The sequence below is a fragment of the Tribolium madens genome, unplaced genomic scaffold (genome assembly GCF_015345945.1).
Source record: "Tribolium madens isolate multiple individuals breed KSU strain unplaced genomic scaffold, Tmad_KSU_1.1 Scaffold_20;HRSCAF=117;Tcas5.2_LG4, whole genome shotgun sequence".
NCBI lineage: Eukaryota > Metazoa > Arthropoda > Insecta > Coleoptera > Tenebrionidae > Tribolium > Tribolium madens.
In genome coordinates, this window is record NW_025400985.1 from 13,090,996 (window position 1) to 13,103,887 (window position 12,892).

The window sequence follows — 12,892 nt, forward strand, 5'->3', positions numbered from 1 at the left end:
AATTGTGGAAGAGAAGCATTATTTTGAATAAATTTTGCATTATCCACAACTTCATTACAAGGTCTAATTAGAATATTTGAAACGATGTTGATTTTTGATTCATCCCTAACAGTAATTTGTTCTTTATAGGGATTTGTAATTTCTCCCATCAATAATTGATACAACAAACGTGGTGGTGATTGCGTACTTACWGATGTCCTAGTTGAGGGACCTGGACACTGAATGCACCCATCACCATGGTCACACGAATCGCAACCTTTAAATTTACTGAAGTAACGAGAACACATTATTGTACTGATCACACAACACTGAATGGTAGCTAAAGCCGTTTGTTCTGTGTTTACATACTTTTTCCCACCCTTGCTCTCAAGGCTTATGCTAAAGACAAGGTTACTTACTGATTAAACTTGAATGCATCCCGCCATCAACCACTTTTTTATTTTTTTTTTTGTAGCGTCAAGGTAACCGGATTAAAGTCCTTTTTTGAATTTTTTTAAATCTTACTTTTTTACGATAAAGTTTTAAGACTCTCTTTGATTTAAGATTTAAATTTTATACTTACCGTTAGTATGGATAAATTTTTTACAATATAACACTACATATTAATTCACAAAACTGAGAAAAATCATACGATTCAAAAACAGTTTTTAAAGTGCAGATATGCAAAATTGATATCTACTGATAAAACGATTAAAAAAGATAAAGGGTTTCAAATTAATGTAATGAATTTCATGAATTCATTTTATGTTAATTTTTTCTTTGTTTATAAATAAAAATATTTAATTTTATGCAGACTGCAAAAACACCAAACTTGTTTACCTTTCTTTCACAGACAGCGGCACAAGTCAGGTAAAAATGAACTCTAAAGAATGCAAAAAAGAAAGTTACGTTTATGTATTTACAATAAGTAAGTGTATTTCCGTACTTGAAATTTTAACTAGAATTTTTTATTATGCATCTTTTATTGTTCATAAGCTCACARTTTACATCTATAGCTAGAGATTTAGAATAATAATTTTAGTGTTAATTAGAATTTAGAGTGTGAGGGGGTGAAGGACGTAACAAAAAAAAACTACATAATTTAGTTATTTACAGTATTTATTTTACTTATATTTATAATTTTTTTAAATTAATATTCCATATCATTACAAAAAATATTTCTTGAGGAATTCATATTTGCACAGTTATTGGTACTTTGTGTTTGTTGATATTCCTTTTCAGTATTGGATAAAGATGGATCACAATAATTATAATTTGCAAAACCTAAACTCCTCCAAGTTTCTTCGCGCTGTGAAAGACATCTTCTCAAATGTCGCCTTAGATGTTTCAGCTTCAGGCGATGGCCCGGATTAATATGACACGTTATCCAAGTTTCTTGATTCATGGTTACTTGCAGACTGACGARTTGATTACTTACACACTATTTTGTATATTTAGAAGAATGTTTGTTTTAACAGAAACACGTTTTGTAGACTACAATATGCAATGTCCTTGCGATGATACATACATTTCACTTTAGCAGCTTGCAACTTTGGTTGTTCCGGCAGTTCAATAACCTGTTTACATGTATACTTTTTTATAAAGTTCGCTTTTTCTCTCCCTTTTACATAAATTTTATTAACATCTTTTAGTACATTCTCTATAATTTGTTTATGTTTCCAATATGGAATATACCCCTCATTCCAATCAATACAATGATAATTTGTTGTCAACCATGCGACTTGTTGTTTTTCTTCAGTATACAACAAATGTGAAGGGAATGGAGGTTGAAATATGTAGTGTGAAAGCTTGTCTTCYTTTAGAGCAGCCAATTCCTTGACTATAAATTCYCGTCCAATGTTATAGCCTTGKACATCTATAATCATTGTATTGTTCTCCATTTTTTTACACTTGTTTTACAGATTTTGTAAGCGGTGTGTATGTGAATGCTCGATCACTAATAACTAAAGCGTATGCAATAGTTCCTTCACTTATACCAGTATTTGTATCAAATTCAYTTCTCAAAGCAATTGATTGTGTTTGCAAACCGGTTTTTTGCATGGAGCAGTCGATCACTATTAGCGGATAACTATCGAAAAATTGTYTASGTGTAATGTGTGTTTCTTTTTTTTCTATGTAATAGTATCGAGATCTAAAGTTTGCGAACATTTCATACAGTATACCAAAATGATGTTTTTTATATGAAACATTTAAATTTTCATAGGGGTATCTTTCATTGTTTAGGAATACTCTCATATTTGTTATGTCGCCTCGATCAAATTTACTCATATTTTTCTCAAGTTTTCCTTCTCTATTAGTTTGAAGACCGAAAATAATAWAGCGAGGTGTTTCAAATTTTGTAGATATTTTAACAGGCCAACTACATTTTGTAGTATTTGGAAAAAGTGGTAGAGTATGAAGTTCCCAGCTTCTATATGGTACCGCAATTTCTTTATCTTTTTCGATAGTTTTTGTTAATTTCACCTCTTCCTTTAAACCGGGCACTATGTGCGGAACTAACCACGCAATTTTTTCAATTACAACTCTTGCTTTTTCATCTGTTGAACAAATTAGAGCATTTGCATCACTGTTACTACGAATTAATATTAATTCTTGTGGTATATTTAGCATTATATTTTTGTAGTCTTCAGCAAATCCTAGTAGTCGACTTAATGGAATACATGCTTGAAAGTAACCCTCTACAGGTTTAGTGGCTTCTTCATTTAAATCCCAACCAGCCATGATTAATTTTAAACTTTCACTCTGATTTAATGATACTAAATTTTTCATAGTTGTCGTAATACCTGGCWTTGTGTTTGTATCAATAGTTACTCCACTCACTTCATATCGAATTTCACTAAACAAGAAAGCAACTCCATTATTCACAAATTTTGTATCTGTTGCTGGTACAGCCTTATTTGTTGTAGGATCTGTTTTAACCAATTGTCCTTCAATTAAAATTAAACTATCACATGGTAGTGTACATAAATCTTCTTGTAAAGGAATTCGAATTTCATCTGTATTTTCATATCTTGCTGTATATGCCTCATGACTTTGAAATTTGTAACCTACTACATCTTCATCCCAATCAATACCTTTCTCAATATCAAACATTTTATGTGTACACTTCAAATCCTAAGGATTTTAGAAACTGTCTGTTTTTTCTAGTTAGTTGTTGAACGTTTCGTGGCGTACTGACTGTTTTTCTACATTTTTGTTGCWTTTTATATAAGCTACTTATCTTAAAGTTAATACCCATTTTCTTCTTTTTTCTGTAAATGTAATCCGACTGTTACGGTTTCTTGTTGAAAATTGACCAARTTCTCATCTTGATCTATTATTTTAAGTGTTATATTTCTTATAGTTTTAACACTGATTGGTAAATAAATTACATGATCAGGTGACTGGACTATTTTAAATCCAGGTGGAACATTAGGGAAAAATGTATAAATTATATGTACAGGTTTTCCATTTTTAAAACTACCTATTGTAATATTACACTCTATCAAAATTGAATTAAGTTTCATTATATCAGCAATATTATCCGAATCTCTTCCGACATTTTTTTGTATCACTTGTTTATTAAATCCCAATACAGGTCCGATAGTATTTGGTTTGGAAAAATCAATGTCTTGTGTTGCTTTAATATGTGTATGTAGTGTATTGTTGTTTGCAGTAATATATAAAATGTCATTACTAAATTTTTTTTCAATTGCATGTTGTAAATAATTGTTTATATCAGTCAGMRGGTAACATCCTGTTGGTATTGAAAATTCTTCACCTCCGAAATAGAATTTATTGTTATCTTCATCAATATTGGGTATACTATTATAAACTTCAAAATTTGTAACACCCAATTCATAGGTGCCGTCACTAACATCAATCGGTGGATTAAAGTCTGCACTTAAAATGGCAGATTTCCCCGTGAGTACAAACAACATCTTTTTATCAACTAAATCGATATTACTCAAGTATGTCTATATAAAAACTTTAAACATAATTGTCCACAATTGTATGTACCCATTTTTTTGATATCTATCATAATTGTATGTAATTTTATTACCATTGTTATCACTTTTGAAATAATTTATAACCTCTACAGGAGGTTTCAAATTTCCCATACTATCAAAAWATAATATATGTTTTTTCTTTTTTATATATYCTGTCCAATGGGTTCCACGATTTTTTTCATCGTCTAAGTTTATAATACCAGTTTCGTTTGTCTTTATAGTTTTCGGTAGTTTATTACGCATATGAACACCTCTAAACTTTGGTATTTTTAATAGTCGAGCGAATTCAATTATTTCAACATTATTGAGAGCGTGACGTGGTAATTTTATTGGTAGTTTTTTTTCTGATACCATTTATATGGACCAATATATAGACCTTTTCCTTTTTTTCCTACGCCTTTGCCGCTGCGCATTTCCATTGCTTTATTATGTCGCACTGTTTCCTCCAACATTTTTTTATCTGCCGAAGCTTTATTTACCGCAGTTGCAATGCCCGCTGCTCCTCCTCCTAAAGCCCCTAAAGCACCCAACAATGGTAATAGAAATGGTAAAAAACCACCGTATTTAGGAGCAATGAGAATTCGTTTTTTTGTAGTCTTTTTTCTACCCTTCTTGCTTTTAGCACCCAATCCAAATTTTACTTTTCCTTTCATTATACCACTAATAGCTAATGCAGCTGCTTTTTCTCCAAACGACGCGTCTTTTGCTTTTAAACGTTCAACTGCTTTACTTATTAAGACTTTGTCAGCTTCAAGTCGTTTTTGCAAACTTGTTTCCTTAGAATATGCTATATCGTGTTCCTTACAAGCTTGATCTAATTTATTCCTACCACTATCACCTCGTGTAATTCGTTCTTCTAATTTAGTTCCTGGGCCACAGAACTGGTAACCAGGTATATGTAATTCAATCGGTAATTTATTGATTAATTTATTTATTAGACCCCAACCACTCTTTGACAGAGTTGAATCACTACTATGCTTAGAACTACAAGTCTGTTTCTTATATAACTTCATTTATTTAATTATTATGTATGTATACAGTAAAAAGATCATCTACATACTAATCAATTGTACAGTATTATTTTTCTATATATTTAATTCTTATTTCTAATTTCATATATAAACACTAATCTAATTCACTTTTCCACACCACTGTCTGAATCATCTTCAAAGTCACTTYCTGAATCATCATATATCACTCGTCGTTCTATGCAATTCCACCAAACTTTCTCACTTACTGTTTCAACTCCAATAAGTCCACACAATATAGTGTGTTCAACAATCAACACATTACACCTAAAACATTTAAAGTCTTCCTTTTGGTTAAGATGCGTGTGGTAAATATAAAATGTTCTTCCCAATGTTTTTAAACACCATTTGCAAATATACTTGTCCWTAAAAACATCTTCAGGCGACAAGCAAAAAAGCATGTAGCAATAATTGTTTTCTGAAAAAAATTGCATTTTATTACTATACTTCGGAATTCTCATACATACCAAGCTGGATCTCCATTTCGATCATTATACATACACAATTTTAATATTTTTTGCTTCAGCAGGATCTARTTCAACACCTTTAAAACATGYCACCTTGCAATTATGACAAGTAAATCCATATGTTTTGACTAAATTTTTGAATTCTTCTTCGTCACAAGTGACATCAATTTTTATATTATGAATCCATCCTTCTCTATTAGTTTCATATCTTTCAGACACACTACACGGCTCACACACTATGATTCTATTAAAAAATCGTAACCAGTCACATTCAAAAAACATATGACCTAACTGATTTTGATGACATATTTCTTCAACAATTATCACACCATCACAAGTAAAACGATACCACATTTTACTCATAGTTGTGTTTTAAACTTGAATTCAATTCAATATATTTACACTCCCACCACATTAACCATAGAGCATGTTTGTAACCTTGAGGTAGTAACCTTGAAAGTGACAGACCTTGAACGACAAAGTTGACCTTGAACGAGAGAGATAAACAGTGTGGCCTTGAACGAGGATGTTGACKTCGAATGAGAGAGATAGATATAGTGCGACCTTGAATGWGGACGTTGACCTCGCGGCCTTGAATGAAAGAGTGAGACAAATACACTGTGACCTTGACCTTGACCGTCTCAAGGTCAAGGTTGTGTTGTGTACCCCCCATTCATACTCTACTTAAACGTTATAAAATGATTTATTCACAAAATGATTATAACTTGTTCAATTCTCTCAGAACATTATGTAAAACCTCAGCTGAAAACTGTAAACAAAGATATTTTCATGATATAGAACAAAACATTATTAGTAATAATAAATCATTTTAGAATTACATAAATAGTAAGAAAAATAATCATGGTATACCCGAATCCATGTTTCTTCAAGATGCTAAGTCCAATACACCTTTAGGTATTGCTAAACTGTTTGCTGCAAATTTTCCAAAAGTATATTCCAATGTTTGTTCTTGCAAGAATTATGACACCCCATCTGAACCTACTGCCTTGCTAGATTTAAGTACTATTGAATTTTGTCGTGATACAATTTTGAAAAAACTAAATGCTCTTAAAGATTCAGTGAAATTAGGTCCTGATGGTGTCTCATCATTTTTTCTAAAATCATGCTCTCACAATCTAGCAGTACCTTTACAAATACTGTTTTCAAAATCTGTAATATCTTTTCATTGTCCTAGCATCTGGAAAGTTTCCTGTATTACACCGATTTTCAAAAACGGAAATAGACACAATATCGAAAATTACAGATCCGTATGTATTGGTTCTTCAATTTTTAAAATTTTAGACTCTTATATTGCAGATTTTTTATCATTTCATACTAAACAAGTTGTTATGGATGAACAACATGGGTTTATAAAGGGTAGATCCACTGTAACAAATCTTACCCTCTTTACTGACTCTATAATAAGAGACTTGGAAGCAGGTCGTGACGTCGACTGTGTATATACCGACTTAACCAAGGCTTTCGACCGAGTTAACACAAACATCTTAATAAATAAGCTTCTTAAAATTGGTATAGGCGATCCACTATTAACTTGGATTACATCGTACTTAACTGATCGAAAACAGTATGTAATCATAAACGATAATAAGTCACAGTGCATCGATGTGCCTTCTGGTGTTCCCCAAGGATCACACCTAGGTCCGATATTATTTTTATTGAATATGAACGGTGTAAATAAAGTGATACTCCACAGCAAATTGTTATTGTTTGCTGATGATTTAAAATTATTTCGGGCAATTGACAAAGACAATGATTCTGAGTTATTGAAAGAAGACCTTAACTCTCTTCTTTCTTGGTGTTCTCTAAACGGCTTAGAACTTAATGTCAAAAAATGTAAGGTGTTAAATTTCTCAAAAAAACTCTTATGCAACACGCCACTACTTTTTAGGTAGCGAAGAACTAGAAAATACTGAACATTATTGCGACCTGGGTGTGACCCTTGACAGTAAATTAACTTTTAAGTATCACATAGACAATACTATTTCAAAAGCGAATAAAATGCTTGGCTTTGTCCTGAGACAATCTTCTGATTTTTCTACTATTCGTGTTCTTGTGATATTGTTAAATATTTCGTTCGAGCCATCTTGGAATATGCTAGTACTATTTGGCGTCCTTATTACCAGTCGCATACTATAAGATTAGAAAGAATTCAAAAGAAATTCGTCAAATATTTATGTTACAAATTTAATATTATTTATTCTCGTAACAACTACGATGATATTTTGTCTTATTTTGGTTTGTCATCACTAAAGTTCGTTTCAAATATCTTGATCTTTGTTTTATTTTTAAGATTTTGGCTGAAGCGTGGATTTCCTCAGTGGTAATCACCAAATTAAGATGTCCCCAGATTCCATAAAATACACAACATTCATAACTCCAGATGGAAAATTCGAATACCTAAAAGTTCTGTTTGAACTATCCACCGCACCCTTTATGCCGTAGATAATATTTTAGGGCCTCTGCGTTTCACAAAAGTGTTGGTGTATCTTGACGATGTATTACGTAATTCCGTCCCGTACAATTGAAGAAAGCTTACAAATACTGTAAGAGGTACTTACAGTCTACAAAAAAAATAATGTCACCTTAAACGTATCTAAATGCGTCTTTTTTCTAACGAAAATTAAGTACCTAGGCTACACCATCCAAGATGGCACAATTCAACCCAGTCATCAACAATTTTCCTATCCCCAAAGACGTTCATTCAATTCCTAGGTTTGGTCGGTCATTTTCGGAAATTTGTCCCTCATTTCTCACAGAAGTCTAAACCTCTTACAAATCTTCTAAAAAAGAACGCTTCTTGAGATTGGACGACAGAACAAATGAAATCGAAGAACCGGTTATATTAGAAATGTTAGACGAAGAAGAAGCTGCTGAAGAAGTCCCACGAGCTCCCTTACCTCGTGCTGATGCCGTAACAAGTTTGAGTAATGCACAATTCAAAACAATGTTTCGTTTGTTAAAATAATTGTTCAACATTGTTATGGAATTATAGTGACTCCTTTTATGAGACCATCTACTAGACCAACAGATTTAGAGATTCCTATTCGTGTTTTGACTGCATTACGTTTTTTTGCTTCAGGCAGTTATCAAATGAGATATTGGTTCAAATCGTTTCATGGCAGTGTCCCAGTCAAAAGTGAGTAGGTGTATCACTGAAGTTTGCAATGCTTTAAACAATCCAGCAATTTTTGAACGTTTTATCAAATTTCCAAAAAATTTTGAAGAACTGAATAAACTGAGAATTCAATTTTCACAAAAATATGATTTCAATGGAGTTGTAGGAGTTATTGATTGCACTCATGTTGGCATTATCTGTCCTACTGGTAATGATGAAAAGCGACCAGCACAAATTTATACCGGGAGGGGCATCGGTTACGCCCAGAAAAGAAATCCCTACTTCTAATTAAATAAAATTGTTGAATTTTTTCACACTTACCTGGGCATTAGTAAGGTACATTCTCTAATTTTTTGGTAATTTTTCATTTACAAACAAAGCCAAAAAAAATAATAAGTAATTTTCTCCCAAAAAGTTTAATTTTCATTTTTATACTGACCTACGCAGATTCACTTCCTACAATTGTTTATAAAATCAGAAAAAAAAATTCCAATTAGATTTTGAATTAAACGCAATTTCCCATATTAACTTCGAAAATCATTTTTATTTATGACCTGGTACTTGTGCCATCGTAAATTTAGGTGACAATGGGGAACTGCAATTGGGGTAAGATTCCAAGGTTTACAACAAAAAGACCCTTTAAAGCGGTCGGCTACCAGTAAATAATTCTTTTGTTGGCAAATTATACCATTTTGTCATAAATCACGGGTCTGGTTTGTGTTTAAATAAAAAAAAAGCGATTATTTGGATAACCAAGTCAAAATTTAAAATTGTGATATCAAAGTTTGATGCGCTGACAGGTACAGATTCATTTAGTGTAAAAACTGTATAGGTAAATTAACAGAAAGTATTCATAAAACACACAAAACTATTACGGACTCATTTATTATCCAAAAAAATTATACCCTATCAATAATTAGTTAGGTATTATGAAATATCGCCAGTTTTAATTAGTTTGAAGTTGCGATTTATCAAGTGCGCGTAACCGATGCCCCACCCGGTATTAATCGTAAAGGATATCACTCATTAAATGTTCAATAGATTCTAGATGAAAATTTCAAAATTTTAAATGTAAATGCTTAATATCCTGGTGGTACACACGACGCTTTTATTATGGAACATTCACAAGTGCAACAAGTGATAAGAACAATTCATGCATCTGGATGGGGAACATATTATCTCATTGGCGATTCTGGATATCCCTTACGTCCTTGGTATTAATTACGTCCTTGGTATTAATTACACCCTTGGAAGAGCACCAGCAGCCAAATACACCTGGATATAATTACAATTCTCTATTTAAGAGGGTGCGAAGTATAATTGAATGCGTGAATGGCCGTTTGAAAACTAGGTTTAGATGTTTATTGAAACATCGAGTGCTGCATTATACTCAGTAGATAAGCTATGGGCGTTCTAGCCCAAAATCCCATGTATTTTCTTATGGAGGTTCAAATTAGCGTTCAAGGTCATTCGTTTCCCCCACTACCAATGTCACGTGACTATGAGGTATGTAATGTTGGTTGCCTAGTAATATTAGAAGTATAATGGCGGGAAATTCAAATTTTCAAAATAGTGACAAACTTTCAAAAATGGTGGGAAATTCAAATTTACAAAATGGCGGCAAAATTTCTAGATGGCGGCAAATTCAAAAATTTCAAAAGTAGCGAGAAAAATTCGAAAAATACAAAATTTCAAAAAATTGCCGTAAAAATTTCAAAATTTCAAAAACGGCGGCAAAAATTTGAGAAATTTCAAATTTCAAAAAAGTGGCGGCAAAAATTTCAAAAAATGGGTCAATGAGCGATAAATTCAAATAGCGGGAATTTCTTTTTTCTTATGAATGAATCATGTATGAATGCAGGAAAAAAAAAATACATTTTATATACATAAAACATTTATTTTTAAAACTTAGGTATTGTAGTATTAGTATTACATTCAAAAAATCAATTATTATATTCAATAATACATTATAGTAGAACTATAATTAAAAGAAAATTGAAAGAAATGGAAAGTCCTTCAAGTTAGATCTGAGTTAATCTGAAAAAAAAAGAAAATTTTGAGAAAAATATTACAATAAAGAAAAAACACATACCTACTTATTATTCCTTTCATTAGGAGTAATACGTTTAAAATCATAAATATGTGCGGTAAAATCATTAGGAGAAAGGTTTTTTAGACCTTTATAAATTAATGTAGTTCCTTCCCCATCTAATAATGAACTAATGATGTCTTGAGTAAGGATAGGTGTCAAACGTTGTGGTAAAAATAATTTACCCATCCCTTCTAAATGTGCGACAGACAATAATCCATTCTTCGTATGCGATTGAGAAATATTGATGATTTTGTAAGGTTTACCAACTTCCAAATCAGTAGGATGTATAAACTGATATTCAGGGGGATACTCGCAAGCAGCAATTTTATTTAGGGTATCCAGAGAAAGCTCCATAGTTTTTTGAAATTTTTGAAATAAAAGACCGCGAAGCACATACGACTTGTTAGCACGACGTTAGATAGCAGACTGACTAACTAATGACTAATGTAATACTAAAGTTTGCGGTTTAGCTAATCAGAGGATTTTTTTTTGGTGATAGATAAGGAATTTGTATATCTATAAAGGATGATGTAATTTCCGCTTGCAATAAAAACGCAATTTGAGAAATAATACATATATTTTTATTTAATAATTTATTTAATTTAAACTACATTTAAATCATATTGTGTATTATTAACACCAAATTTCTCTTTCAACTCTTGTGGTAGATATGGTATCAACTCTTCTATAAATCCATCSATTCCACATTCTTCTAATAATTGGCATAACGTGTTAATATCAATATTGTTTGTTAGAAAACGTTTACAAGCGGTGATTCCTTTCTGATACCGTTGCTGTAAATCTTCTCCAAATCCGATATCATCAGCAGTATATACATAGGAGTGACTAATATCAAAAATAACATCTTCTAATAATTGTTGCAATCTTTGTACAGCAGATTTTAAATTAAACGGCGTTGGTAATCTGTCATCCATCATCTGGATCCTTACACTTTTCTAACAATACTGATAACAAATTTAACTTCCGTTTCGTTTGAAATTGTTAAAAGAGTAAGATCAGTGTGTGATTCCTTACTATGAGTACTTTTTTTTATACTAATAGCTTCTACTTCAGGGTGTAATTCAGTTGTAGACAATCCACTACATGAATGAAGCAAATGTCTATTTAAGCTGTATTTTCGCGTGAATTCTTTGCAACACTGATCGCACTTAAARATGAATGTATGACTATTCACTTCAACGATAAAACAATAAATGTGAATAATCTAAAAAACAACATAATTAATAGTTAAAATTATAGAATCACCTAATTAATACACAACCTCTTGCGTATGAGGATGTATACAGACTAATTTGAATTGAAGACTAGTAACTGTATTTAATAAAAAAAATATTCCTACTATTCACTACACTAATTTGAAACTTTTATATAATAGTTTAATATCTAAATAATAATTTACCTACATTAACAATAAGATTTTTTTTTGAGTAATCCACATAACTAAATAACTTATTAATCAAGTGAACAACTAATATAAAGTAAAAATAGATATGTAATAAAAAAAATAATAATAATAATGCAGAGTTTGTTTTGGAGATAACCTATTTAAACGGATGTCGATGGTCGTTAGAAAGATAAAACGTTTATTTTTTTTAAATTATCTCTCTAACAAGTCCACTTAAAGGTGTATAATCAATAACTTTATCTTGAACAATTATACAAATAGCACGAGTTTTTTGGGGAAAATTTTCATTACTTTCAAATTCAATTTTAACGTCGATTGTTGATGATTTAAGTAACTCATCATGTTTTGAACAATCGGTAATAAATAATGCTCTACTTGCAAATACTGTATAACTATTTATAACATTAGAAAGATTATGTTGGCTTAAGATTTTAGAAAGGTCAACATATGCTTGATATGCATCAACATATTGATTTTGCTCAAAATTAAGATTATATGCTTCATGTGGGTACATCTGTGAACCKAACCAAACACGATAATTTCTCAAGTTAATATGGTTAAATTTTGAGTTACCCTTTTTTTCATTATCTTTAATGTCTGTTTGGAAAGCCAAAATAACATATCTAGGGCTTTCGATATTTGTCGATGTTTTAATACTCCAAACTTCTTTGTTAGTACCTGTACTTAATGCAGGTAATTCAAACAATTCCCATTTACGAAAACCAATACTTATGGATTTATCTGATTTCATCTG

At 31.3% G+C, this 12,892-nt stretch overlaps 2 protein-coding genes across 2 annotated transcripts; one reads left to right on the forward strand and one right to left on the reverse strand.

Moving 5' to 3' along the window:
- Positions 1-8,620: 8,620 nt before the first annotated feature.
- Positions 8,621-9,841, forward strand: LOC123005228 (putative nuclease HARBI1). Its single transcript, XM_044398885.1, is given in 2 exon segments — positions 8,621-8,828; positions 9,603-9,841. Coding segments are annotated over 2 exon segments (447 nt in total).
- Positions 9,842-10,514: 673 nt separating this feature from the next.
- Positions 10,515-11,112, reverse strand: LOC123005544. The gene is made up of 2 exons (XM_044399338.1): positions 10,717-11,112; positions 10,515-10,657 (listed from the first exon to the last, which is right to left on the reverse strand). The coding sequence occupies exons 1-2, from the start codon at positions 11,064-11,066 to the stop codon at positions 10,642-10,644; spliced, it is 366 nt and encodes a 121-aa protein (XP_044255273.1). The 5' UTR covers positions 11,067-11,112; the 3' UTR covers positions 10,515-10,641.
- Between the last annotated feature and the right edge of the window lie 1,780 nt (positions 11,113-12,892).